Consider the following 24,430-nt stretch of genomic DNA (forward strand, 5'->3'; position numbering starts at 1 on the left):
CATCCTCTGCTGCTGTGGAGTGCATTGAATATGCAACTTCACTTACATTCTTTTTTAAGAGAACTTTCTTTTTGTATTTTTGATCAATTTTCTTCTTTCTCCACTGAAGGTACTAAATGACACTAGGGTACAGTTCATGGTGCCGCGAGCCCTTCAGGATTTTATCCAAGTATCGTTGAATCTATGGGTTTTTTTAAACCTCAGTAAAGTAGCTCAACTATCTATCACATGTCAAAAATTTAACATGACTTATCATAGAATCATACGGCACAGAAGGAGGCCATTAGGCCCACCATGTCTGTGCCGGCTCTTTGAAAGAGCTATCCAATTAGTCCCACTCCCCTGCTTTCTCCCCATAGCTCTGCAAATTTTTCTTTTTCAAGTATTTATCAAATTCCCTTTTGAAAGTTACTATTAAATCTGTTTCCACCACCCTTTCAGGCAGTGCATTCCAGAAACTATCACAGAAAATATTTTTTAAATAAATGTTGAGCCAAAGGCTATTCCTCATTTATGAGCCTAGTGAATGAGTCCTGGCAGGCTATTCAATAGTGGGTGATTCACAGCCACCTGACACCCAGAGCTGCACACTTTCAACATGGCTTACTGGTTAGTAATCGAGAGCAGGGACCATGGTTGATATTTTCTTTCCCTAGCCCAGGATGTTGAGGCCAATTATACCATCCTTTCTACTGAGGTCAACTAATTGTGCACAGACCAATCATCCAATTTAGGATCTTCCTGGACTCTCCTGCACAGTACCACTCTCGGCAGTGCATTTATGCATTGGGCTACCAGGGGAGCTATATTGGTATATTTAGCTGTGGCTCGGGTTACTTTCCAAAGTAGCTTATAGACAAAATGATAAATAGGAGTATGACTTTATTGCTTCGCAGAACCTTTTTAGTCTTGCCTCTGTGTACAGTATCCTTTTGTGAATTACTAGAAGGAAAACAACAACAAAAAAAACTCCCAAGGGTTCCCAAACTGATCATACAATACCAACATTAATGGTCTGCATTGTTTGGTATTAATTTGCCACGGCACTGAGTCGTCTACAATAGCCAGAAGCTATATTACATGGAATCAAAAGTTCTTTACCTCTGGAAAGCAGCTCAAATATTTACCACCGCTAACACCACAGGATATAAATTCTTTGTCAGTGTAAGCCAGAGGACAAATTAAACATTAAAGAGACCATTGGGGATTGAAGCTAAGTGTGGTTTGTAGAGATGAATACAAATCACCATTAAAATTTCCCCTGGCACTGTTGCTAGAATATTGGGTGTAGGTGCCTTGATTTTGTCACTTTTGACACCTTGTCACAAGCAGCTTAAACCCTCTCTCTTCCCAGCACTCAATAAGAGGTTACGACCGTATTGGCTAAGTAACAGCAGGGATTTTGAATGTCATTACAACATAGTCCCACTCACTGAAAAGAAAAAGTAAAAGGGGATTTAGCTGACACAAAGTTAAGTTTACTGAATCTTGTGATAGTAAAAAAAAAGCAGGAGAATCTTAATTCCTGTCTGTGTTTCCTGATGCTGAGGTGTATTTTTTGCAATCCACCGAAAGTAAAATGTAGGAGGAAAGAACAGATGTTGTAATGTTCAAGAAAACAAGCCACCACCTAATCCTGGGCTCGAATCCGGCAATAAATTGCGGACTCGCAATGTTATGAAGCCTCCAGAAACGTTCTGTTGTAAAAAGCTAACGCTGATCCTAAAGAATTCTAAAGAACTCAAACAAATGTAACAAAAATGCAGCAGGGCATGAAAATGAAGCCTGATGTCATGAGGATTGTTAAAAAAAAAACACTTATTGAAATATTTAAGTGAAGATTAGTGGAGTTAAAACAAGGTCAGATATCACTCAGTTCATTTTTTCTTTAATCGTTTAAGTTTTAAGCAAAGCGCAACATTTTTCAAATTTGTAATTGTTAACGGTGGTTTGATAGGACAATTAGTTATTGTCAGAATTGTGACTTATGTGGCTGCCTCTTCGATATACTGACGTCTGTTTACCTGCCTTCTCTGTGATTTAGCAAGATGAGATCATATAAATTGATAACCATCTCTGTGTTTTCTTCTGATTCATCTCTGACCTGAACTCTACTTGAACCTAGTTAGACACAAAACATCCAGGATTCTTGGCTGAAGCCATAAAATTTAATTAAATCCTACAGAAATGATGTGTAAAAGAACACCACAGTACCCCAATAAAGTGAAAATAAGTACCGTGATGGATTAAAATAATAAATGTGCCTGCTTTTCTGTGTTTGAAGTGAAGGGCAACAAATATGGGCTTCCAGCAGTCAATATAGTAATGATGTTAACAGGAAAGGTTATAAATGACATGCACAAGGGTTTCATCTGCTTAAGATCACTGCTTACATTTACTGCTGGTTATATGGTGTTGACTCTGGAGTCGCAAAGGAACACACTCTGCTTGGCAGAACACGCACACAGCCACATCAGAGCTCCATTCAGCAGTCATATCTGTAACCTGAACAGTGCTTTGCTGTGGCGGTGTGCAGTTTGAAATTCTAAATGATTGCTTAACTCAGTGGTGCGACAATGCACGTAATTTGTTTTCTCACACCCGCTGAAGGAGTTGGGGGGGGGGAGGGGCGGCAGTTAGAACAACAGAATATATGTCAGCATGTAACAAAATGTTTCCATTGTTTACTTTGGACTAAATATAATGCCTTTTAAATCGTATGTTAAGTATTCGCATGTTCCAGTATTAGAGGAGACTGGACAGCCATATGTGGCTTAAGTAGCGTTCTGGAGCTCAATTGCTTGCTGCAGTCAGCATCTGTAAGCGTGCAATTTAAAAGACATGTTTCATACTTTTGCCCCTGAGCAGCGTTTGAGGAAGCCATTAAATTATTTGTTCATAAACCTGAATTAAAATGCAGGTTTGGAAACATTCAAGTATGTGGAATATTCAGTTGAGCACAAGAGAACATGTTATATTTCCTTTACAAGGCAGATCAGTCAGTCATCAAAATATATTAGGTTCCATAAATTATTGCGGAGAGTTCAGTTGCTTTAACAGTTTGCTCATAATTCCACAATGCTGCTTAGGAGCTGGCATCCTGTATTAATTACGTACAGATGTAAAGATCAGAGAACTGATTCATAAGAACTGTAGAAAGAAAGAAGGCTAAGACAAATGTTTCTTTTAGCCTTGCAGTATTTAATTTATTGTGCAGTTGTCCAAGAGAGGATAAATCTGACATCCTTTTCTTCCTCCGTTTAGGAATGATCTTAGGTGCCACATTTGCGCTCCAACTGAAGGATCTGCTCGTAAAGACGTGCCTGAAAGACAGAAACAGAGCGCTAATTGGCCCGTTCTGCTGCACTGTGCAACTGGAAGCCAAGTGGTGCAGGCATAGCGGCAACCCTGACCCACATCACTCCGTTCCCAAAGTACTGGTCGACTTGAACACTGGACTGATCCAGGTTTGTGTGGGTGGCAGTGGTGTCTGCGAGAGTCTGGCTTTAATGAGTCTGTTCCTTGTTTGACCCAAATGTCTTTTATTTCCAGCGCTCTAAATCATGCAAAGAGCACCCTTGTAACATGATCAGGTTATCTGGTAAAGCTCAACACTGTTGCATTTGAAGTACTTGATTTTTTTTGTATGAGTAATAAACTTTTAAGAAGATCAGAGCAAAACAAACAAAACTGTAGGGCAATAAGATGAAACGACCAATACCATAAATACTGTAAGGCACTTAAAATAATTAGAAATGTACACAAAGCATTTTGTTTTCACAGCAATAGAGAAATGATATAACTTTTATAGAGGAATTATTGAGACTTGAGCAGTTTGCCATAAGAACACTTCTATAATGAAGATTGCTCACTGGGTGCAAGCTGAGACTTGCACAAGCCTATTTTATGTATGACCTTTGACATCTGCTATTGACAGGTGATCATCATGACTGGTTTGAGTTGAACAGATACATAAATCCTTTCCACCTTTTAACCCTTTTACAGCCTGTTGGAGAAATTCTGCATCTCTATCTTACGAATTCACAAAAGAGGCTGCAAGTTTGTCGATGTTGGGTGGTTCCATAGGCTTCTCCAAATGCAATCTCCAATATTTAGTATTAGACTATCGAAGTCCTTTTGCAACCTTAATATAACAAATATGTAGATTCTAAAACCTTCCACAGGAGATCAAAAAAGATTTTAAAAATTAAAAACCTTTAAAGTGGAAAATAATCTTAAAAGCTACCTCAACTTTCTCAAAACATCATGTCAAGCGTTTAAAATATACTCGTACATACATATGTTGTGTTCTCTTGGGCTCCAGAAGTGAGTGGTGTTGGTTGGTTCTTGAAGCCACAGTGAAGCTGGTCCCACTACGAATGATCAGTACTAATGTTACATGGAACAACTATGGTTATAATTTATAACACTATATATACTGTGCAGTGTTTATATTTGTACTACTGGTGCTGGAATACAGACAATTGAACAAAAAATTATTGTTCAAATGTACCTTTTATTTATTATATTATGCAAATGTTGGCCTACTATCCTATTCTGCTCCACCTTCAGAACTATCCCAGGCAAGGCTATGTATTTAAATAACTTTTCATCGCTAGTTCTGCAACTCACGTAGTGTAACTATTATATCAAACCATAAGAAAGCATGGAATGACAAATAACCATTTGTCCCATCGAGCTCAATTCTTCCAAAGCCATTGTGGATTCCGTCCCACCATTTTAATCTTCTGATGGAAAGTTCCATGTAGATGCTTCCTATTCAAAGTCAAGAAAAACACCGGAATATTTTTGCAACTTGATCACTCAAACCCCCAGAAGTATCACTATGTCCATCAGGCCCTAATTGTCGCACGTAGCCCTAGAAATTCGGGCGCCAAACGGCCTCCTAAGCTTCCAACATGGCAGGCAGGAAGTGCATTCAGGAGTGCTCCTCCCAACCCCCCCCCATTCAGAGAACACGGGCTGCTACCACTCGGGGCTCTTCCCACCCCCACCCCCATTCCCCACCTCGATCGCCGCCGCCATGCATCGCTCAGCCATGCTAACTCCCGTCCCGATCGCCCATCCTCCCCCACCCAATCGCTCCCTTTCCTTGTTGCCCCACTTCCCGGTCTCCTTCAACTGCTGAGGGTTGCTGCCGGCATTGCCGGAGCTTGCCGGCTCGATGATACTGAGCCCCGAGGCCCAATATCGAGTGCACTTCGGACCTCACCATTCAGGTGCAAAAACAGGTGCTCTCAAATTTCTAGGCCCAAGTCTCTAATGTGACACTTTGGATGCCAACACTAAAGAAGTGGTTCCTGAAATTCTGCAGTGGCCCTACCATTCTGCTGCTGTAACACCGACGGTAGACCAGCGGAATCCCCAGCGAACTGGCGTAAATGGCCATTTTCAGCCATTCCCTCCTTTTCCCCGAGAGTTCTGCTGGTTTCCTGCTGGAGACCCATTGAACCCCTATGAAATCTTTAGGGCCATAGTGATTGGGGTGTGATTATTGTTAGCTTCACACACAAATCATCAACCGTTAATTAGTGGAGAAATAAATGGCCAGACTGCATTCTTGAGTTCCTCTAAAATAGTTTAATTATATCTAGGATTAATAATGTGTTTGTTCCCCTGTATCTTATCAGTAGTAGTGCTTTTTCTTTTTGGTGTCCACTTAGATATTCTGGGGCCAAGAGCATCTGACCTGCCTGAATCTGCTACACGAACTTCTCCAAGTCTACCTCCAGCAAGAGGCCAAATCTCAGACATCGGACCACGTACAACAGCCATCATCTGCTATGAGCAGATATCAAGCTTCCAAGACCGAACACAGTTCTGATGACTTGAGAACAGGGCAGTTTCAGTACATTCAAGATGCAGGTGTGTGGAATTATTGCTGTAATATTCATCTTTACTTTACCTGCTTACAAAAAAAAAATCTCTGTAATTAATGGGCAAATCCAGTAAGTTCTTTAAAATAACATGGAAGCTAAGAATCATAGAAAGGTTACAGCCCATCGAGTCCGCGCCGGCTCTATGCAAGAGCAATCCAGCTGGTCCCACTCCCCCGTCCTATCCCCGAATCCCTGCAAATTTTTTTCCTTTCAAGTACTTATCCAGTTCCCTTTTGAAAGCCATGATTGAATTTGCCTCCACCACCCCCTCAGGCAGTGCATTCCAGATCCCAACCACTCACTGTGTAAAAAAGTTTTCCCTCATATCACCTTTGGTTCTTTTGCCAATCACCGTAAATCTATGTCCTGTGGTTCTTGACCCTTCCGCCAATGGAAACAGTTTCTTTCTATCTACTCTGTCTAGACCCTTCATGATTTTGAATACCTCTATCAAATCTCTCCTCAACCTTCTCTGTTCCAAGGAGAACAACCCCAGCTTCTCCAGTCTATCCACGTAACTAAAGTCCCTCATCCCTGGAATTATTCTAGTAAATCTCTTCTGCACCCTCTCTAAGGCCTTCACATCTTTCCTAAAGTGCGGTGCCCAGAACCGGACACAATACTCCAGTTGTGGCCGAACCAGTTTTTTAATAAAGGTTCATCATGGCATAAGGGCGAGATGCCGTTTATGCGAAGCAATCGGCGGAGCAGCGTAAATGGACCAGTAAGTTCTAGAGGTTCGCAACTCATGGCATAAATCTTAATCCCCTGAACTTGCTGGCCGCCTTGCACATTAATAAAGGCGTGTGTCGTTAACACGCCGATATTTTTCCAGCAAGATCTGGCCCATTGAAATGGCTGTATCTCACTTAGAGCATTGATCTGATTCTGAAAATCAAAAGTTAAAGCAGAATGTTGACACACGGTATAGTAGTCATCATTGATGTCGCCTCCTTGTGGGACCACATCTGTCATTCAATCAAGAACCAAAGAAGATTAGAATTCCTGCTTGGTTGGGTCAAAAACAAACCACTATATTTCAAATCTATGTCTCCTAAAAGAGTTTAATGTATGATAAAATTTACAGGTGTGCTTTTTAGTAGAAAAAATATATTTGTGGTTGCTATTAGTCAGACTACGGAGCCAATGTCCTGCAATTTTCCCCAGATTTCTTTTTGCCCATGTTATCAGTTATATGATGTATTGTGATGAGTAAATGCAATTTATGTTCCTCGAGTGAGACCTGGGCAAGATCTTACTTCTGCAGCTTGCCTCAGTTGTAAAACCATTTGTAGACGTAGTCTATTTTATTCATAAGCTGGACTTCAATTTTGCACTGCCATATGAAAATATAGCTTATTATTTTGGAATGTACACTGCTTTTCCAGCATCTGCATTACAGATTGGATCATGCTACTGTGAAAAGCCAAATCCAAGACCGATCTGGAACTCCCTAACAATGAGAGATTTGATTCAGGCAATGGTCACAATCAAAGATCCATAAAGAAGTTAGGTTATTTTGGGTTCCAACTGACCACATAAGCTTTGCCAAAAGTTTATGAATGTTCACAAATATTTTCTCCGAACTCTTTTTGTGGTTTATGATAACGTGCAGCTTCTTGTAACCCGTATATCTGACTGTACGGATACATCTCTTAACAACCTTCATCTTACTGCCTGGGCTGTACTGTCAGCTGTACCATGTCCCTGCAGCTGCTGGGGAACTGGGATGTTGACAGATGTTTGCTTCATTTGCTAGCCAAGTGGTCAATTGACCAAAATTCGATTGGTGGTCATGAAAATGTTTTTGTATTGTTCGTCATTTGACGTCCTGCCAACCCAAATCCTGACACTAAACTACCTCTCCTTCGCCTAATGCCTGCGAATATTGTTTACTTCTCCCTTCCTTCTGGCATTGTTTCTTCCTCCCTATTTCAAAACAGCAGTCATCATCCCTTCCTGAAATAACGCACCTTGGACCCATCTATCTGACAAACAAGTATATCTATAACCTCTCTTTCCTCTTCAATGTTCTGAACACATTGTCACCACCCAACTGTACACCCACCATGATTTGTTTGAATCCTTTCAATCTGATTTCTATCCCATTCACAGCCCTGAGTATTCAACAACATCCCGTATCCTTCCTCATTGTAATTGACTTATCTGTAGCATTTGGTGTGGTTGATCACTCAATCCTGGTCCACACCCTCACCTCCATAGTCTATATCCATGGTACTATCATTTTCTACCATTCCTAATATAGTCAATATATGTCCTCAAATGGCTTCATCTCCTGCCTCTACAGTCACCTCCGCCATGCCATTCTTGGCCTAATCTTTTTATCTTCATCTACATGCTGCTCCTTATTGACCCTTGGGGAGAGCTTCCATATGTATGCTGATGATACCTCCACCACCACCACCATCAACTCCATGAAAACTGCTATGATGTCTGACATCAATTCCTTTGTCATCAGTTCTACCCCACTTTGCAGCTTCGCACAAAGGCTGAACCCGACGATAAGCTGAACTTCAAATCCCACGTCTGGGCGTCACCAATACCACCTACTTCTGGAAAAGTGCCTGCCTATGTCTCCAATATTCCCTCACTGCCGTTGGAGCCATCATCTACCAATTCCTCACCTCAAGGTGTGATAGCTCCAATGCTTTTCCTCCTGGCCTCCAGAGTTGCACAGTATGTAAACTTCAACTCATATTCCATATCAAACTAATCTTGCGGGGTCTGCAGCTCCTATTCTTACTGACTTCTGTTGGACTCCCCATTCCCCAGCTGATCAACTTCAAAACCCTTGTTCTCATTCTCAAGTCCCTCCATGGCTTTGCTCGACTGTAATTCCGCAGTGTTTTCACCTCTGAGACCCAGCACACACCCTGGAATATGGTCTACTAATTTGTTTCCAAACCTCTCCACCGCCCACCTCCCCTCCCCTCCCCTCCCCTCCCGTCCCCAGTTCCTCTCTGCCATTCAAGGTAAATAGTTCAGCCACCAATACAGTCGTAGTAAATGGCTTTGCCTTGCTACCATTCTCTCCACTTTCAAAAGCCTCCACTAAAGCTGTGCCTTTGATGGCCCCCCATAACTTCTCTCTCTTTTCCTGCTCTTATGTAAAGTGATGCCAGTGGCTTGGTATTAAAATATCAGTAGAACTTTCAAAAGGGAATTAGATATATACTTGAAGGAAAAAGAATTGCAGGGCTATGGGGAAAGAGCAGGGGAGTGAGAGTAATTGGATAGCCTTTTCAAAGAGCAGGCTGATAGAAACAGGAATAGGCCATTCAGCCCCTCGAACTTGTTCCGCCATTCAGTTCGATTACGGCTGATCTGTATCTTAACTCCATCTACCTGCTTTGGTTCCATAAGCCTTAATAACCGTGCCTAACAAAAATCTTACAATCTCAGTTTTGAAATTTTCAATTGACCCCCAGCCTCAACAGCAAATGGCCTCCTTCTGTGCTGTATGATTCTGTTCTGTGATTCTCTAACTGTTCCAGGGCTTGTTTATCAGGTTGCTTGACTAGAAGCAGTTATGTCATATTGATATTTCAATTCGAGTAAATGAAGAACGTCAAAATGAGCACGCACTTAACTTGTAGGTGGTAATTGTGTTTTAACTCAAAGCATTTCATGAAATCTTTTGGGACTAATTCCGTAAACAATTAATTTAATATTAATCATCAACAACTGAGGGTTTCGAAGGAAATTTCCAAACGTAAGAGTTATAGCAAGGAGGTTTGGAAGCATATCTGTTTATACACTGGAATACTAGTTTTGCTGAAACTTGAGGTTTGCTTCTTTCATCCAAGAGAATCTTAAACACATCTGGCAGGTTTCTTGAGCCAAGGCTCAGAAATTTTGGATAAATTAAAAATTTTCAGATAATCTCTTTCTTAGAAAGGATCTGTAAGATCCCGTAGAACACAGGAAATATTATCTCCAGCAGATAACAGAGAAGGACATCTGCACCACAAACATCCACAGATTGTTACTAAGCAGACAAATTGTGTCGCGTATAGCAAATGGTATCGGTCAGAATTTTTTTCATCTGTTGCAAGGCAAGGGAATAATCATATTTGTCTGATATATAAATGGAAACTTGAAACCCAGCAGAAAAATGGCATGAAGAGAAATGAAGCACCAGACTAACTTCTAACGGGATTATATGGTAAATATGTTGGTGAGCTGCAGGCTCAAGCCCCCACATGGGACTATGCTAAAGTGGCAATAACAGAGAGCTGGCTCAAAGAAGGGGAGGATTGGGTACTTAATATTCCTGGCTACGAGGTATTCAGGAAAGATAGGGAAGGAACGAAAGCAGGGGGTTGGCAGTGTTGATCAAATAAACTATTAAAGCACTGGAAAGTGATGATGTAGTTGAGGGGACAAAGACAGAATCTATTTGGTTCGAATTAAGGAACAATAGAGGAGCTATTACGCTACTGTTGTATACTATGGGCCACCAAATAGTGGGAAGGAGATAGAGGAGAACATTTGCAGGCAAATTACAGAAAGATGCAAGAATTATAGTGATAATGGGGGACTTCAATTATCCCAATATAGACTGTGTAAAGGGCAAAGAAGGGGAGGAATTCCTGAAATGTGTTCGAGAACTTTCTGGAACAGTGTGGTTCCAGCCCAACCAGGAAGGAAACGGCAGTGGATCTAGTTCTGGGGAAGGCAGTGGATCTAGTTCTGGGGAATGAAGTGGGGCAGGTGGAGCATGTTTCAGTGGGGGAGCATTTAGGGAACAGTGATCATAATATCATTAGGTTTAGAATTGTTATGGAAAAGGACAAGGAACTATCAAATGTGAAAATGCTTAACTGGAGGAGGGCAAATTTCAGTGAGTTTAAATATGGACCTTGCCCTGATGGATTAGAATCAAAAATTGGTCGGCAAAACAGTAATTGAACAATGGGAGGCCTTCAAGGAGGAGTTGGTTCAGGTACAGAGTAGACACATCCCTACGAGGAGGAAAGGAACGGCATCCAATGCTAGAGCTCCCTGGATGATTAAAATGAAACAGAAAAAGGAGGCTTATGATGAATGTCAGGTTCATTATACAGTAAAAAACCAGGCTGAATACAGAAAGTACAGAGGAGATCTAAAAAAGAGAATAAGAGGGGCAAAAAGAGAGTATGAGAATAGATAAGTGGCTAACATAAAAGGGAACCTAAAAGTCTTTTATAAACATATAAATAGTAAAAGTGTAGTCAAAGGAAGAGTGGGACCCATTAGGGACAAAAAAGGAGATCTTCTTATGGAGGCAGAGGGCATGGCTGAGGCACTAAATGAATACTTCGTATCCATCTTCACTAGAGAAGAGGATGCTGCCATTGTAGCAAAGGAAGAGGTAGTAGTGATATTGGATAGGATAAAAATCGATAAAGAGGAGGTACTTAAAAGATTGGCAGTACTCAAAGTAGAAAAGTCACCCAGTCCGGATGGGATGCATCCTAGGATACTGATGGAAGTAAGGGTGGAAATTGCGGATATACTGGCCACAGTCTTCCAATCCCCTTTAGATATGGGAATGTTGCTGGAGGACTGGAGGATTGCAAATGTTATGCCCCTTTTCAAAAAAGAGGAGAGGGATCAACCCGGCAATTAAAAGCCAGTCAGCCTAATGTCGGTGGTGGGGAAACTTTTAGAGACAATAATCCGGGTCAAAATAAATTGGCACTTGGAAAAGTATGGGCTAATAAATGAGAGTCAGCACAGATTTGTTAAAGGAAAATCGTGTTTGACTAACTCGATTGAGTTCTTTGATGAAGTAAGGAAGAGGATTGATGAGGGTAGTGTGGATGATGTGTATATGGACTTTCAAAAGGCATTTGATAAAGTACAACATAATAGACTTGTTAGCAAAATTAAAGCCCATGGGATTAAAGGGACATTGGCAACATGGATACAAAATTGACTAGGGGTCAGAAAGCAGAGAGTAGGTTGTTTTTCAGACTGGAGGGAAGTAGACAATGGTGTTCCCCAGGGGTCGATATTGGGACCATTGTTTTTTTTATATATATATTAATGACCTGGACTTGAGTATAGAGGGTATAATTTCAAAGTTTGCAGATGTCACGAAACTCGGAAATGTAGTAAACAATGTGGAGGACAGTAACAGACTCCAGGAGGACATAGATAGATTGGTGAAATGGGCAGACACGTGGCAGATGAAATTTAACACAGAGAAGTGTGAAGAGATGCATTTTGGAAGGAAAAATGAGGAGAGGCAATATAAACTAAATGGTTCAATTTTAAAGGGGGTGCAGGAGCAGAGAGACCTGGGGGTGCACATACACAAATCTTTGAAAGTGGCAGGAGAAGTTGAAAAGGCTGTTGAAAAATCATTTGGGATCTTGGGCTTTATTATTAGAGGCATAGAGTACAAAAGCAAGGAAATTATGCTAAACCTTTACAAAACACTGGTGAAGAGACTGGAGAAGCTGGGATTGTTCTCCTTAAAACAGAGAAGGTTAAAGGGAGATTTGATACAGGTGTTCAAAATCATGAATGGTTTTGACAGTGTAAATATGGAGAAACTTTTTCCAGTGGCAGAAGGGTCGGTAACCAGAGGACACAGATTTAAGGTGATTGGCAAAAGAACCAGAGGTGACATGAGGAAACATTTTTTTATGCAGCGAGTTGTAATGATCTGGAATGTACTGCCTGAAAGGGTGGTGGAAGCAGATTCAATAGTAACTTTCACAAGAGAATTGGATAAATACTTGAAGGGAAAAAGTTTACAGAGCTATGGGGATAGATCAAGGGAATGGGACTAATTGGATAGCACTTTCAAAGAGCCAGCACAGGCACGATAGGCCGAATGGCCTTCTCCTGTACTGTACCTACTATGATATGATATGCTATGAGTCAGCCCGACATAACAAACGTTACGAAGTCTTTATTCTGCAGAATAAGAGCATTATTTTCGGGAGGCTTGTCTAAAAATATCAGGTCATAGAGTCATAGAGTTATACAGCACGGAAAGAGGCCCTTCGGCCCATCGTGTCCGCGCCGGCCATCAAGCCCTTTCTACTCTAATCCCATATTCCAGCATTTGGTCCGTAGCCTTGTATGCTATGGCATTTCAAGTGCTCATCCAAATGCTTCTTGAATGTTGTGAGGGTTCCTGCCTCCACAACCCTTTCAGGCAGTGAGTTCCAGACTCCAACCACCCTCTGGGTGAAAAAGTTCTTTCTCAAATCCCCTCTAAACCTCCCGCCTTTTACCTTGAATCTATGTCCCCTTGTTATAGAACCCTCAATGAAGGGAAAAAGCTCCTTAGTATCCATCCTATCTGTGCCCCTCATAATTTTGTACACCTCAATCATGTCCCCCCTCAGCCTCCTCTGCTCCAAGGAAAACAAACCCAATCTTCCCAGTCTCTCTTCATAGCTGAAGCGCTCCAGCCCTGGTAACATCCTGGTGAATCTCCTCTGCACCCTCTCCAAAGCGATCACATCCTTCCTGTAGTGCGGCGACCAGAACTGCACACAGTACTCCAGCTGTGGCCTAACCAGTGTTTTATACAGCTCCATCATAACCTCCTTGCTCTTATATTCTGTGCCTCGGCTAATAAAGGCAAGTATCCCATATGCCTTCTTTACCACCTTATCTACCTGTTCCGCCGCCTTCAGGGATCTGTGAACTTGCACACCAAGATCCCTCTGACCCTCTGTCTTGCCTAGGGTCCTCCCATTCATTGTGTATTCCCTTGCCTTGTTAGTCCCTCCAAAGTACATCACCTCGCACTTTTCCGGGTTAAATTCCATTTGCCACTGTTCCGCCCATCTGACCAACCCATCTATATCGTCCTGCAGACTGAGGCTATCCTCCTCGCTATTTACCACCCTAACAATTTTTGTATCATCAGCGAACTTACTGATCATACCTTTTACATTCATATCCAAGTCGTTAATGTAGACCACAAACAGCAAGGGACCCAGCACCGATCCCTGTGGTACCCCACTGGCCACAGGCTTCCAGTCACAAAAACAACCTTCGACCATCACCCTCTGCCTTCTGCCACTAAGCCAGTTTTGTATCCAAAGTGCCAAGGCACCCTGGATTCCATGGGCTCGTACCTTCTTGACCAGTCTCCTGTGGGGGACTTTATCGAAGGCCTTACTGAAATCCATGTATACCACATCCACTGCGTTACCCTCATCCACACGCCTAGTCACCCCCTCAAAAAATTCAATCAAATTAGTCAGACATGATCTTCCCTTGACAAAGCCATGTTGACTATCCCTGATTAATCCTTGCTTCTCCAAGTGGAGACTAATTTTGTCCTTCAGAATTTTTTCCAATAATTTTCCTACCACTGATGTTAGGCTCACTGGCCTGTAGTTCCCCGGTTTTTCCCTACTCCCCTTCTTGAATAATGGTATTACATTAGCGGTTCTCCAGTCCTCTGGCACATCCCCTGTGGCCAGAGAGGTTCTGAATATATGTGTCAGAGCCCCCGCAATCTCCTCCTTTGCCTCACACAGTAGCCTGGGATACATTTCGTCCGGGCCTGGGGATTTATCCATTTTTAGGCCTGCTAAAACCGCCAATACCTCCTCCCGCTCGATGTTAACATGTTCGAGTATATCACAGTCCCCCTGCCGTATTTCTATGTCTACATCGTCCTTCTCCATAGTGAAAACAGATGCAAAAAATTCATTTAGAACCCCTCCTACATCTGCCAGCTCCACACACACATTGCCATTTTTGTCCCTAATGAGCCCTATTTTTTCCCTAGTCATCCTCTTACCCTTAATATACTTATAAAACATCTTAGGATTTTCCTTTATTTTGCTCGCCAGTGTTATTTCATGGCCCCTCCTTGATCTCCTAATTTCTTTTTTAAGTATCCCCCTGCACTTTTTGTACTCCTCTTGGGCTTCCTCCGTCTTTAGCCTTTTGTATCTGCCAAAAGCCCTCCTTTTTTTCCTAATCCATTCTCGTATATCCCCTGACATCCAAGGTTCCCTGGAGTTCTTGGAACCACCCTTGACCTTTACGGGAACATGTTGCCATTGTATGGTCTCAATCTCCCTTCTGAAAGACTCCCATTGCTCCGATGCGGTCCTGCAAGACACTCCTGATAGGAAATGATGAAGTAAAATAAGAGTAAAAGGACTTGCATTTATATTTTTTCTTCATTCGAGGGATGTGGGCGTCGCTGGCAAGGCCAGCATTTATTGCCCATCCCTAATTGCCCTTGAGAAGGTGGTGGTAAGGCGCCTTCTTGAACCGCTGCAGTCCGTGTGGTGAAGGTTCTCCCACAGTGCTGTTAGGGAGGGAGTTCCAGGATTTTGACCCAGCGACGATGAAGGAACGATGCTATATTTCCAAGTTGGGATGGTGTGTGACTTGGAGGGGAACATGCAGGTGGTGGTGTTGCCATGTGCCTGCTGCTCTTATCCTTCTAGGTGGTAGAGGTCGTGGGTTTGGGAGGTCCTGTTGAAGAAGTCTTGGCGAGTTGCTGCAGTGCATCCTACTTGCATTTATATAGCACCTTTCACATCCTAGGGACGTCACTCCCATTTGATGACGGAAGCCAAAATTGGGTCGGGGCGTTTAACTAAGCCAACAATGATGTGGTGACACCAGACAACCCATTTTCAGTTGTTGGTGCCTCAGTGATACTGGAGTAAATTACATTCATATAAAATGGGCATTCACCATTGCTCGGCAGTTAGTGAAAGGCGCAGAGTGCCTTTAAGGGGCTCAGCTGCTGTTATAGAAGGATTCATTTAAAGTTTATTTCTCAGTCAACTTTCACTTTTTTTTTGGTCTTTTAACTGATGACATCTTCTACCTTTGTGCTGTATGCTTTGGGGCGCTCCATTTTGCCTCATCCCCCAAAAGAGGCCGGAATGGATTTCGCATCGGGAATATCTTTGTATCTTTGTTTTCTTGGAAAGAGGATTCCCTAAAGTGCAAGGAATTATAGATTGCAGCCATGTGGCCATATGCGCTTTCATGGTCAATCCCATCGCCTACAACAAGAAGAAAAGATCCCACTCTCTCAATGTCCTCCTGCTTTGTGACCAGAAGCACCGCATCATGCAAATGAATGTTTTGCTTTGCTGTCTGTTACCACAATGACTTTATTTACAAGGATGATACCAGAACTGGAAGGATATACCTCTCAAGGGAGATTGAACAGGCTGAGGCTCCTTTCTGTAGAAAAGAGATGGCTGAGGGATGACCTGATAGAGGTTTTTAAGATAATGAAAGGGTTTGATAGGGTAGATGTAGAGAAAATGTTTCCACTCGTGGAGGAGAGCAAAACTAGGGGCCATAAATATAAGGTAGTCACTGAAAAATCGGATAAGGAATTCAGGAGAAACTTCTTTACCCAGAGAGTGGTTAGAATGTGGAACTTGCTACCACAAGGAGTAGTTGAGGCGAATAGCATAGATGCATTTAAGGGGAAGCTAGATAAATACATGAGGGAGAAAGGAATAGAAGGTTTTGCTGATAGGGTGAGATGAAGACGGGTAGGAGGAGGCTCGTGTGGAGCATAAACACCGGCAAGGACCTGTTTGGCCTAATGGCCTGCTTCTGTGCAGTACATTCTGGCGGAGCAGGCTCGAGGGGCCGTATGACCTACTTCTGCTCCTATTTCTTATGATCTTATAGTCTATGTAATTTTAAGGCAGCCCACATTGCTCTGCGCTAATGAAGTATCTGGCTGCTGCTTTGCTCTAGGGCCCTCTTTAGACTGAAGTGGCCGTCATCTCACGACAGCCAAGTCTTGAGACGGACCTACTGCAGGCTGCACAGTTGCACGGACAGCCTGGCCCCGCGTGAGCATCTGAGGGGGATGACTGGAGGGCACACCTGGGCCGCTATTCTGAGTGCCAGCAGCATCAGGTGAGTGCACCCCAGCCCCGCCATGTGAATTAAAGCCAGAAGAGGGAGCCCTTTCCACTCTGGCACCCAAGGACTCTCTGGCAGCAATCCGACCGTCCCAGGTAGAAGATTAGATAGTTCTTAGGGCATCTGTCATGGGGGCTTCCGTAGCCATGTGCTCCAGGTGGGCTGTAGTGTTTTGAAACCGTCCATCGCGCTGCCGTAACTGCAGATGGTGGACGGCGATCTGCATATTTAAAGAAGGAGCCCGCCAGCATTGGGCTGTGGTGGCTTAGCTCCCCGAGTAGAAGCGGTCGACAGGATCTGAGCAGCTCAAGGGCGAATAAGTAACTTGTGTAACCCGGCGGGCAGGTATGGGTTAAATCCCCCTACCGTCTGGAAAGGTTTGCAATCCTGCTTGCAATGTTGCTTTGCATCGTTAAGCTGCTTGCATGAGTTCAAATCCTGCAGCCATGCACTATTTCCCACGCCCAAACGGGTGAGCTCCCAATGAGAGGTCGCGTCAACACGCCAGGATCCTGCCCAGAAAATTAAAGTTGGGCTGACCTCTGTAACCCCAACACAGTCAGCGCTGGGGCAGTTGGGCAGGGAGTGCTTCTGCCTTCCCCCACCCCCACCCCCACATTTCCATCAGCATGAGAAAAATACCAGGCTTTTCGTGCTGATTAAACCGCCAAAGATGGAAGGCAACTGACCACAAACTACTACAGAAATTCTAATATCCTCATAGAGAACAAGGGGTTTTCTGTAGCTGAGAAGAGAGGAGGCGATTGAATGCTGATGAGTCATGTGGGAGAAACAAAACTGATGAGATGGAACAAACGAGATGACTCCTCAGAACTAACATCTCAGTTGTAGACTTGACTAACGAAATCTGTAGTTGGTAAAATGGAAATTATTGGAACATGGAGAACTAACAAACAAGCAGTGATTTAGACTATAGCTTATGCGTCAGCTGCTTAAACCTTCTCTTTCCCCCCACACCCCAAAGCCGTTGCTGCTATTCATTTTGTCAGCCAGTTTAAGTAAGCCATTATATCTTTTGACCTTAATATCACTGAGTGATTTGTATAATTCTGCCTACAAATCCCTAAACTTGGGCTCACGACAAAGCATATATCATGAATGTTTGGAGTTTTACAACACTGAAGTTGGCAAAGACTTAGGGAAAAGAAAGACTGCTTAAAATCAGCTTGAAAGCAGACAGAAAGAGACAGTCAACAGCGATAGGAAGTGGGCAAACTCCAAGGAGTTCCCCTTGTCTGATGCAGTGAACTGTAAGCTATTTAATTGTTTCAGCAAATGGAAGACTAATAGGGCACCATCAGAAAGCTTTATACAGACTTATCTTGAAATATGTTAAATAGAGTAGAGCCATGGTAAATACCTAGGCCCCGAATAGCCACTATTCTGCTCTGGCACCATGACTTATATCAAGAGTGGGAATCGCACCCCATTGCTGAGAAGAGAGTCTGACCCCACTGGAGTTTGCAGGGTCAGATTATTTACATAAATCGAAACCTCTCCGCCTCACTATCTCTCTCTCTACCTCTCACTCCTCCTCTCTACCTCTCTCTTCTCCGTTAAGATGCTCCTTAAAGCCTATCTGTTTGACCAAGCTTTTGGTCATATTTCTCAAGGGCAATTAGGGATGGGCAGTAAATGCTGACCTTGCCAGCGATGCCCACATCCCATGAATACATTTTTTTTAAAAATGTCCTACTATGTGTCAAATATTGTTTGATAACACTCCTGTGAAGCGCCTTGGGGCGTTTTAATACATTAACAGCACTCTATAAATGCGAGTTGTTGTTGTTGTTGTGGATCAAGTAGATGACCACGTGCATGTAAAGCCGGCAGGCCTGGCTTAAAAAGTGTCGCAAATTTTCAAATCAGTCCCCTTTATAACGGAGCCGATTTCAAGGTGGCCAGCTTCTATCTTCTGATGTGTTCCAGGCTATGACCATGTGGGCCCCACTTATGCCACTTCATTGAAATGGAGACCGGGCTCTTCAGGAGGTGGTAGCGGAGGGATGTCATTGAATCGCACAGCACAGGAGGAAGCCATTCGGCCCATCATGCCTCTGTGTCGGTTCTTTGAAAGAACCATCCAATTAGTCCCACTCCCCCTGCTCTTTCCCCATAGCCCTGCACGTTTTTTTTCCCTTCAAGTATTTATCCAATTCCCCTTTTGAAAGTTACCGTTGAATCTGTTTCCACCGCTCTTTCAGGCAGTGCATTCCAGAACTTTCTGGAACTTCCAGCTGCCCAAGTCCCTATGCAACATCCCACGGCTGGTCTTGGGGATGGACGCTTAGCAATAGTGATGTCCTGCCCCGTTCCCCACTCCTGCCAGTTGTAGGTTGGCAGCAATCCGTCTCATATGCGCTGCTGGCCGCAAGAAAAATTCAGGGCCATAATATTAATCGTACCCATCCTGGAGTTGCCTTCTCCTGTTACCATGCTGTGCACTTGATCAATTTCCAATGATTTCTTCACAACATATTGACTGTGATGATAAGTTTTGAGAATATAGAAAAGTTACGGAATCAGTGTGGGGCACCCAAAATGCTCTTTTTTTTTGCTGGAGTGGTACCTACACTGCCGCTGATCCATCAAGCCTGCCTCAAACAGTTGTGATATCTGAAGCATCATAATTAGACTCCCCCTACCCACCACCAGACTTCTAGTCTTCCAGAAGAGGCAAAAAAACAGATAAAAACCCAAGACCAATTAGGGGGAGAAAATCTGGAAAATTCCACTTTGACTCCTTTAGGCGATCGCAACTAGTCCAGAAGATCACATTGGTAATGCTTATATTACCCGGCATTTCACCTACCCGTTATGAGCTGCAATGTCCGCCCCAGCCAGGAACTGTCCAGCTCCCTCTTGAAGGTATGCAGAGAGTCAGCACTCACCTCACAAGCCGGCACCGTGTTCCAAAGGTTGTCTATCCACTGAGTAAAGAAGAACCGCTTAATATCAAACCTAGCCTTACCTTTGCGCAACTTATACGCATGACCCCTAGTCTTCCCCAATCTATCGAATTGAAATAATCTATCAATAGGAACACAACCTATATCGAGTTGCAGCGAAACTACAGCTCAGAAACAGGCCATTCGGCCCAACTGGTCTATGCAGGCGTTTATGCTCCACACGAGCCTTCTCCCTCCCTACTTCATCTAACCCTATGAGGATATCCTTCCATACCTTTCTCCCTCATGTGCTTATCTAGCTTCCCCTTAAATGCATCCATGCTATTTGCATCAACTACTCCTTGTGGTAGCGCGTTCCACATTCTTACCACTCTTTGGGTAAAGAAGTTTCTCCTGAATTCCCTATTCGATTTATTAGCGACTATTTTATATTTATGACCTCTAGTTTTGGACCCCCCCCACAAGTGGAAACACTTTCTCTATGTCTACCTTAACAAACCCTATCATTATCTTAAAGACCTCTATCAGGTCACCCCTCAGCCATCTCTTTTCTGGAGAAAAGAGGCCCAGCCTGTTCAGCCTTTCCTGATAAGGGGATCCTCTCAGTTCTGGTGTCATCCTTGTGAATCATTTTTGCATCCTTTCCCTAGCCTTTACATCCTTTCTATAATATGGAGACCAGAACTGTGCACAATACTCCAAGTGTGGTCCAACCAAAGTTCTGTACAAGTTTAACATAATTTCTTTGCTTTTCAATTCTATCCCTCTAGAAATGAACCCTAGTCCTTTAACTATTTTATGTACCATCGAATCACCCCAAAGACTACACGTCTCTAGAGGAGGAAGTGATTACACCAGTTTTGAAAGGAATTGCGGCAAAGTCACTGTAAATGGAGCCATCAATAATGTCAGAACGCATTGGGTTGAGGAAATGTAACACGTCTTAACAGATACGCAAATGGATCAGTTGGTAAATGTGTTGCCCCGTATGGAACTGAGCCGTACAGGCCAGCAAGGTCCAACCCTTGATCCGGGTCTCTGCAGATTTAAGTGGTCTAAGCCAAAGAGCTACAACTGGCCTCAGTGTGTCTGAGCTCAAGAGTCGAAGAATCAGTCAAGGTTCCTGCTGCTAATTACTCCTGTAGAAAGTACGTGTGTGGATGTTGCATGAGGTCATGTATCGGCTCAGCTTGATGCTTCATTTGAATAGCTTACCAGTACTCACCGTGTAAGGAAAGAAAGAAAGAACTTACATTTCTACAGCAGCTTTCACAACCTCAGGACGTCCCAAAACATTTCACAGCCAATGAAGTACTTTCGAAGTGTAGTCACTGTTGTAATGTTAGGGAAGCACAGCAAGATCCCACAAACGGCAATGAGATGAATGACCAGATAATCTTTTTTTAATGATGTTGGTTGAGGGGTAAATATTGAACAGAAAACCAAGAGAACTCCCTTGCTCCTCTTTGAATAGTGCCATGGGATGTTTTATGTTCATCTAAGAGGGCAGACGGGGTCTCAATTTAACATCCCATCTGAAAGACGGCACCTCCGACGGTGCAGCACTCCCTCAGTACTGGATTGAAGTGTCAGCCTAGATTATGTGCTCAAGTCCCTGAAGTGGGGCTTGAACCCATGACCTTTGGACTCAGAGGTGAGAGTGCTACTACTGAGCCAAGTCTTGACACCTGTAAGTATTAGATGGTAAAGCAAGACAGCAAAAGCAGTAATCTCTGGACTGCTTCCTGTGCCACGTGCTGTCAAGGTCAATGTGTGGCTGCAGGGCCGAGGCGGGAGGGAAAGGTTCACGTTCTCGGGCATCGGAGGGAGTTCTGGAACGAGGGAAGGCTAAATCGAAGGGATGGCCTTCACCTGAACCGAAACGACACCAACATCCTTGTAAATTTTAGTCTAGCGAGGGAGAGTAGAACATAAGAAATAGGAGCAGGAGTAGGCCATATGGCCCCTCGAGTCTGTTCTGCCATTCAATCAGATCATGGCTGATCTTCAACCTCAACTCCACTTTCCTGCCCGATCCCCATATCCCTTGATTCCCCTAGAGTCCAAAAATCTGTCTGTCTCAGCCTTGAATATATTCAATGACTGAGCATCCACAGCTCTCTGGGGTAGGGAATTCCAAAGATTCACAACCCTCTGAGTGAAGAAATTCCTCCTCATCTCAGTCTTAAATGGCCGACCCCTTATCCTGCGACTATGCCCTCTAGTTCTAGACTCTCCAGCCAGGGAAATAGCTTCTTAGCCTTTACCCTGACAAGCCCCCTCAGAATCTTATGTTTCATTGTGATCACCTCTCATTCACCTAAACTCCACAGAGTATAGGCCCATTCTACTCAACCTGTCCTCACAGGACAACCCTCTCATCCCAGGAATTAATCTAATGAACCTCTGTTGCACCGCCTCTAAGGCAACTATATCCTTCCTTAGATAAGGAGACTAAAACTGTATGCAGTACTCCAGGTGAGGTCTCACCAAAACTCTGTACAATTGTAGTAAGACTTCCTTACTCTTGTACTCCAACCCCCTTGCAATTAAGGCCAACATGCCATTTGTTTTCCTAATTGCTTGCTGTACCTGCATGCTAAGTTTTTGTGTTTCTTGTACCAGGACATCCATGTCTCTCTGGACACCAACATTTAATAGTTTCTCACCATTTTAAAAAATATTCTGTTTTTCTATTCTTCCTACTTTAAAAAATACACTTTTTCTATTCCTACAGCAGGATTAATAAAGCTGTTGGAATATAAGCAGAAGGTTTCACTGAAATAAACAATTAGAAAATATCAGAGGAGAAGGGGGAAGATGCTTTGAGGTAGTGATGCATGAAGAATAGCTGCTGGATGATGGCCAGCACTTGTGTACCTGTACTTCAGCATGGATCAGTGCCATCAGGAGGGAAGGGGAGATATATTGGAGGGAGAAAAACATCCTCATTTCCCAAACTTGTGAATATAGTAGTGCTTCAATAATGAATTTGCCTTTGTGTAAGGATGGGTGACGCAAATCACAAATGACCTTCAACAGAGTGATTTGAAAGTCCGAAATTGTTCCAGAAACCTGGGAGGGATCCAGTTAGGTAAAATTTTTTTGCGAGCAACACTGCAAGCTGTCTCTGAAAGAAATCAGATTGAGAGTTAAAGCTAAGAATTTTATAAACCAAGCCTAATGCAATATTCAAATAGCAACTCTTTTGAGAAGTTAGCTATTTCTGCCTTGTGCTGTGGATTATTTGAAATTCTAAATTGTTAGAAATGTATATTATGTTATAAGAACATAAGAAATAGGAGCCAATCGGCCCCTCGAGCCTGCTCCGCCATTCAATAAGATCATGGCTGATCTGATCCTAACCTCAAATCTAAATTCATGTCCAATTTCCTGCCCGCTCCCCGTAACCCCTAATTCCCTTTACTTCTAGGAAACTGTCTATTTCTGTTTTAAATTTATTTAATGATGTAGCTTCCACAGCTTCCTGGGGCAGCAAATTCCACAGACCTACTATCCCCTGAGTGAAGAAGTTTCTCCTCATCTCAGTTTTGAAAGAGCAGCCCCTTATTCTAAGATTATGCCCCCTAGTTCTAGTTTCACCCATCCTTGGGAACATCCTTACCGCATCCACCCGATCAAGCCCCTTCACAATCTTATATGTTTCAATAAGATCGCCTCTCATTCTTCTGAACTCCAACTATGTTGTTATATTTTGTAGACGCACAAAAGTTGCCAAGTGTTTTTGAAGTGGTGTTTCACAATGAGACTGATGACCGTCCAGGGATGATGATGTGGAGGTACCCAGAACCCCGTGTCCTGACTCTCGTTAGAATTAATCCAGTGCCTTTCAACACTACAGAAGATCCCGACATCAGCACAGCCGACCTTGGAGATGTCCTTCAGGTCTGTTGGACTGGTTTTGATTCATACTGTTTGTTTCTCACTGACAAGTGAATTTCTTTAGCATCTACACAATCTGTAATTTACCGTTAACCAAGCGCACATTGTAATATGTTCATTACCAACTTAGAAAAGTGTTACAATCTCCAACATTGCACTTCAAAAATGTCGCACACAATTTTGATTGTAGTCCATAAGATTGCTTGACATATACACAAAACAACCTATATAACTATTTATCATTTAATTTATTTTACAGATTTTTTTTTTACCCCCAGGGTAAGAAGGTAAATGTGAGGATATAGTTCAGTTTGGTTTAGAATTTGTGCTAATCAGTCCCACGGAGAGTTTTTTTTTGTTGTTGATGGGACTGATGGACCAAAGTCTGGAGTGGGGCTGCTATAAAATTGAATACTGTTGCAAGTTACTATTTTGAAAGCAGAATTTTTTTTCACGTTTCCTCAGAAATTTAGTGCAAATTTCCCAGGGCTCTAAAATTACCATTTCCCAATACCAAAGGGAAAATAAATGTTAAGTTCAGTGCAGTGTTTATACATGCCTGGCTTTCCGGACAGGAAGACAATTTTGATGCAGCGCAGTATTCCACAATACTTGTGGGGCGACACAGGTGAAAAAGTCGCAGCTGTGTCTTCTTTACAAAAGTCAATACTACAACTCTGGGCAAGGTTTTTCCTGTGGAACACAAGTTTTTTGTTTCCCAAGAGAGGATTGCATTTAAATTTTTGAAATCCTGAGTTCCTGCACCTCAGCCATGTGGTTTCTCAACCATTCCTGACA

General features: G+C 43.0%; 1 protein-coding gene across 2 annotated transcripts in view; it reads left to right on the forward strand.

Annotated features, from left to right (window-relative positions):
- The window catches only part of LOC137310136 (intermembrane lipid transfer protein VPS13B-like), an 875,231-nt gene that overhangs the window by 745,667 nt on the left and 105,134 nt on the right, over positions 1-24,430 (forward strand). For both annotated transcript variants that reach the window (XM_067978114.1, XM_067978120.1), the window contains exons 37-39: positions 3,265-3,467; positions 5,685-5,886; positions 23,451-23,635. In XM_067978114.1, the coding sequence (XP_067834215.1) occupies positions 3,265-3,467; positions 5,685-5,886; positions 23,451-23,635 (590 nt within the window). The remainder of the gene's footprint in view (positions 1-3,264; positions 3,468-5,684; positions 5,887-23,450; positions 23,636-24,430) is intronic.

The sequence above is a fragment of the Heptranchias perlo genome, chromosome 3, assembly GCF_035084215.1.
Source record: "Heptranchias perlo isolate sHepPer1 chromosome 3, sHepPer1.hap1, whole genome shotgun sequence".
In the NCBI taxonomy this organism is placed as follows: Eukaryota; Metazoa; Chordata; class Chondrichthyes; order Hexanchiformes; family Hexanchidae; genus Heptranchias; species Heptranchias perlo.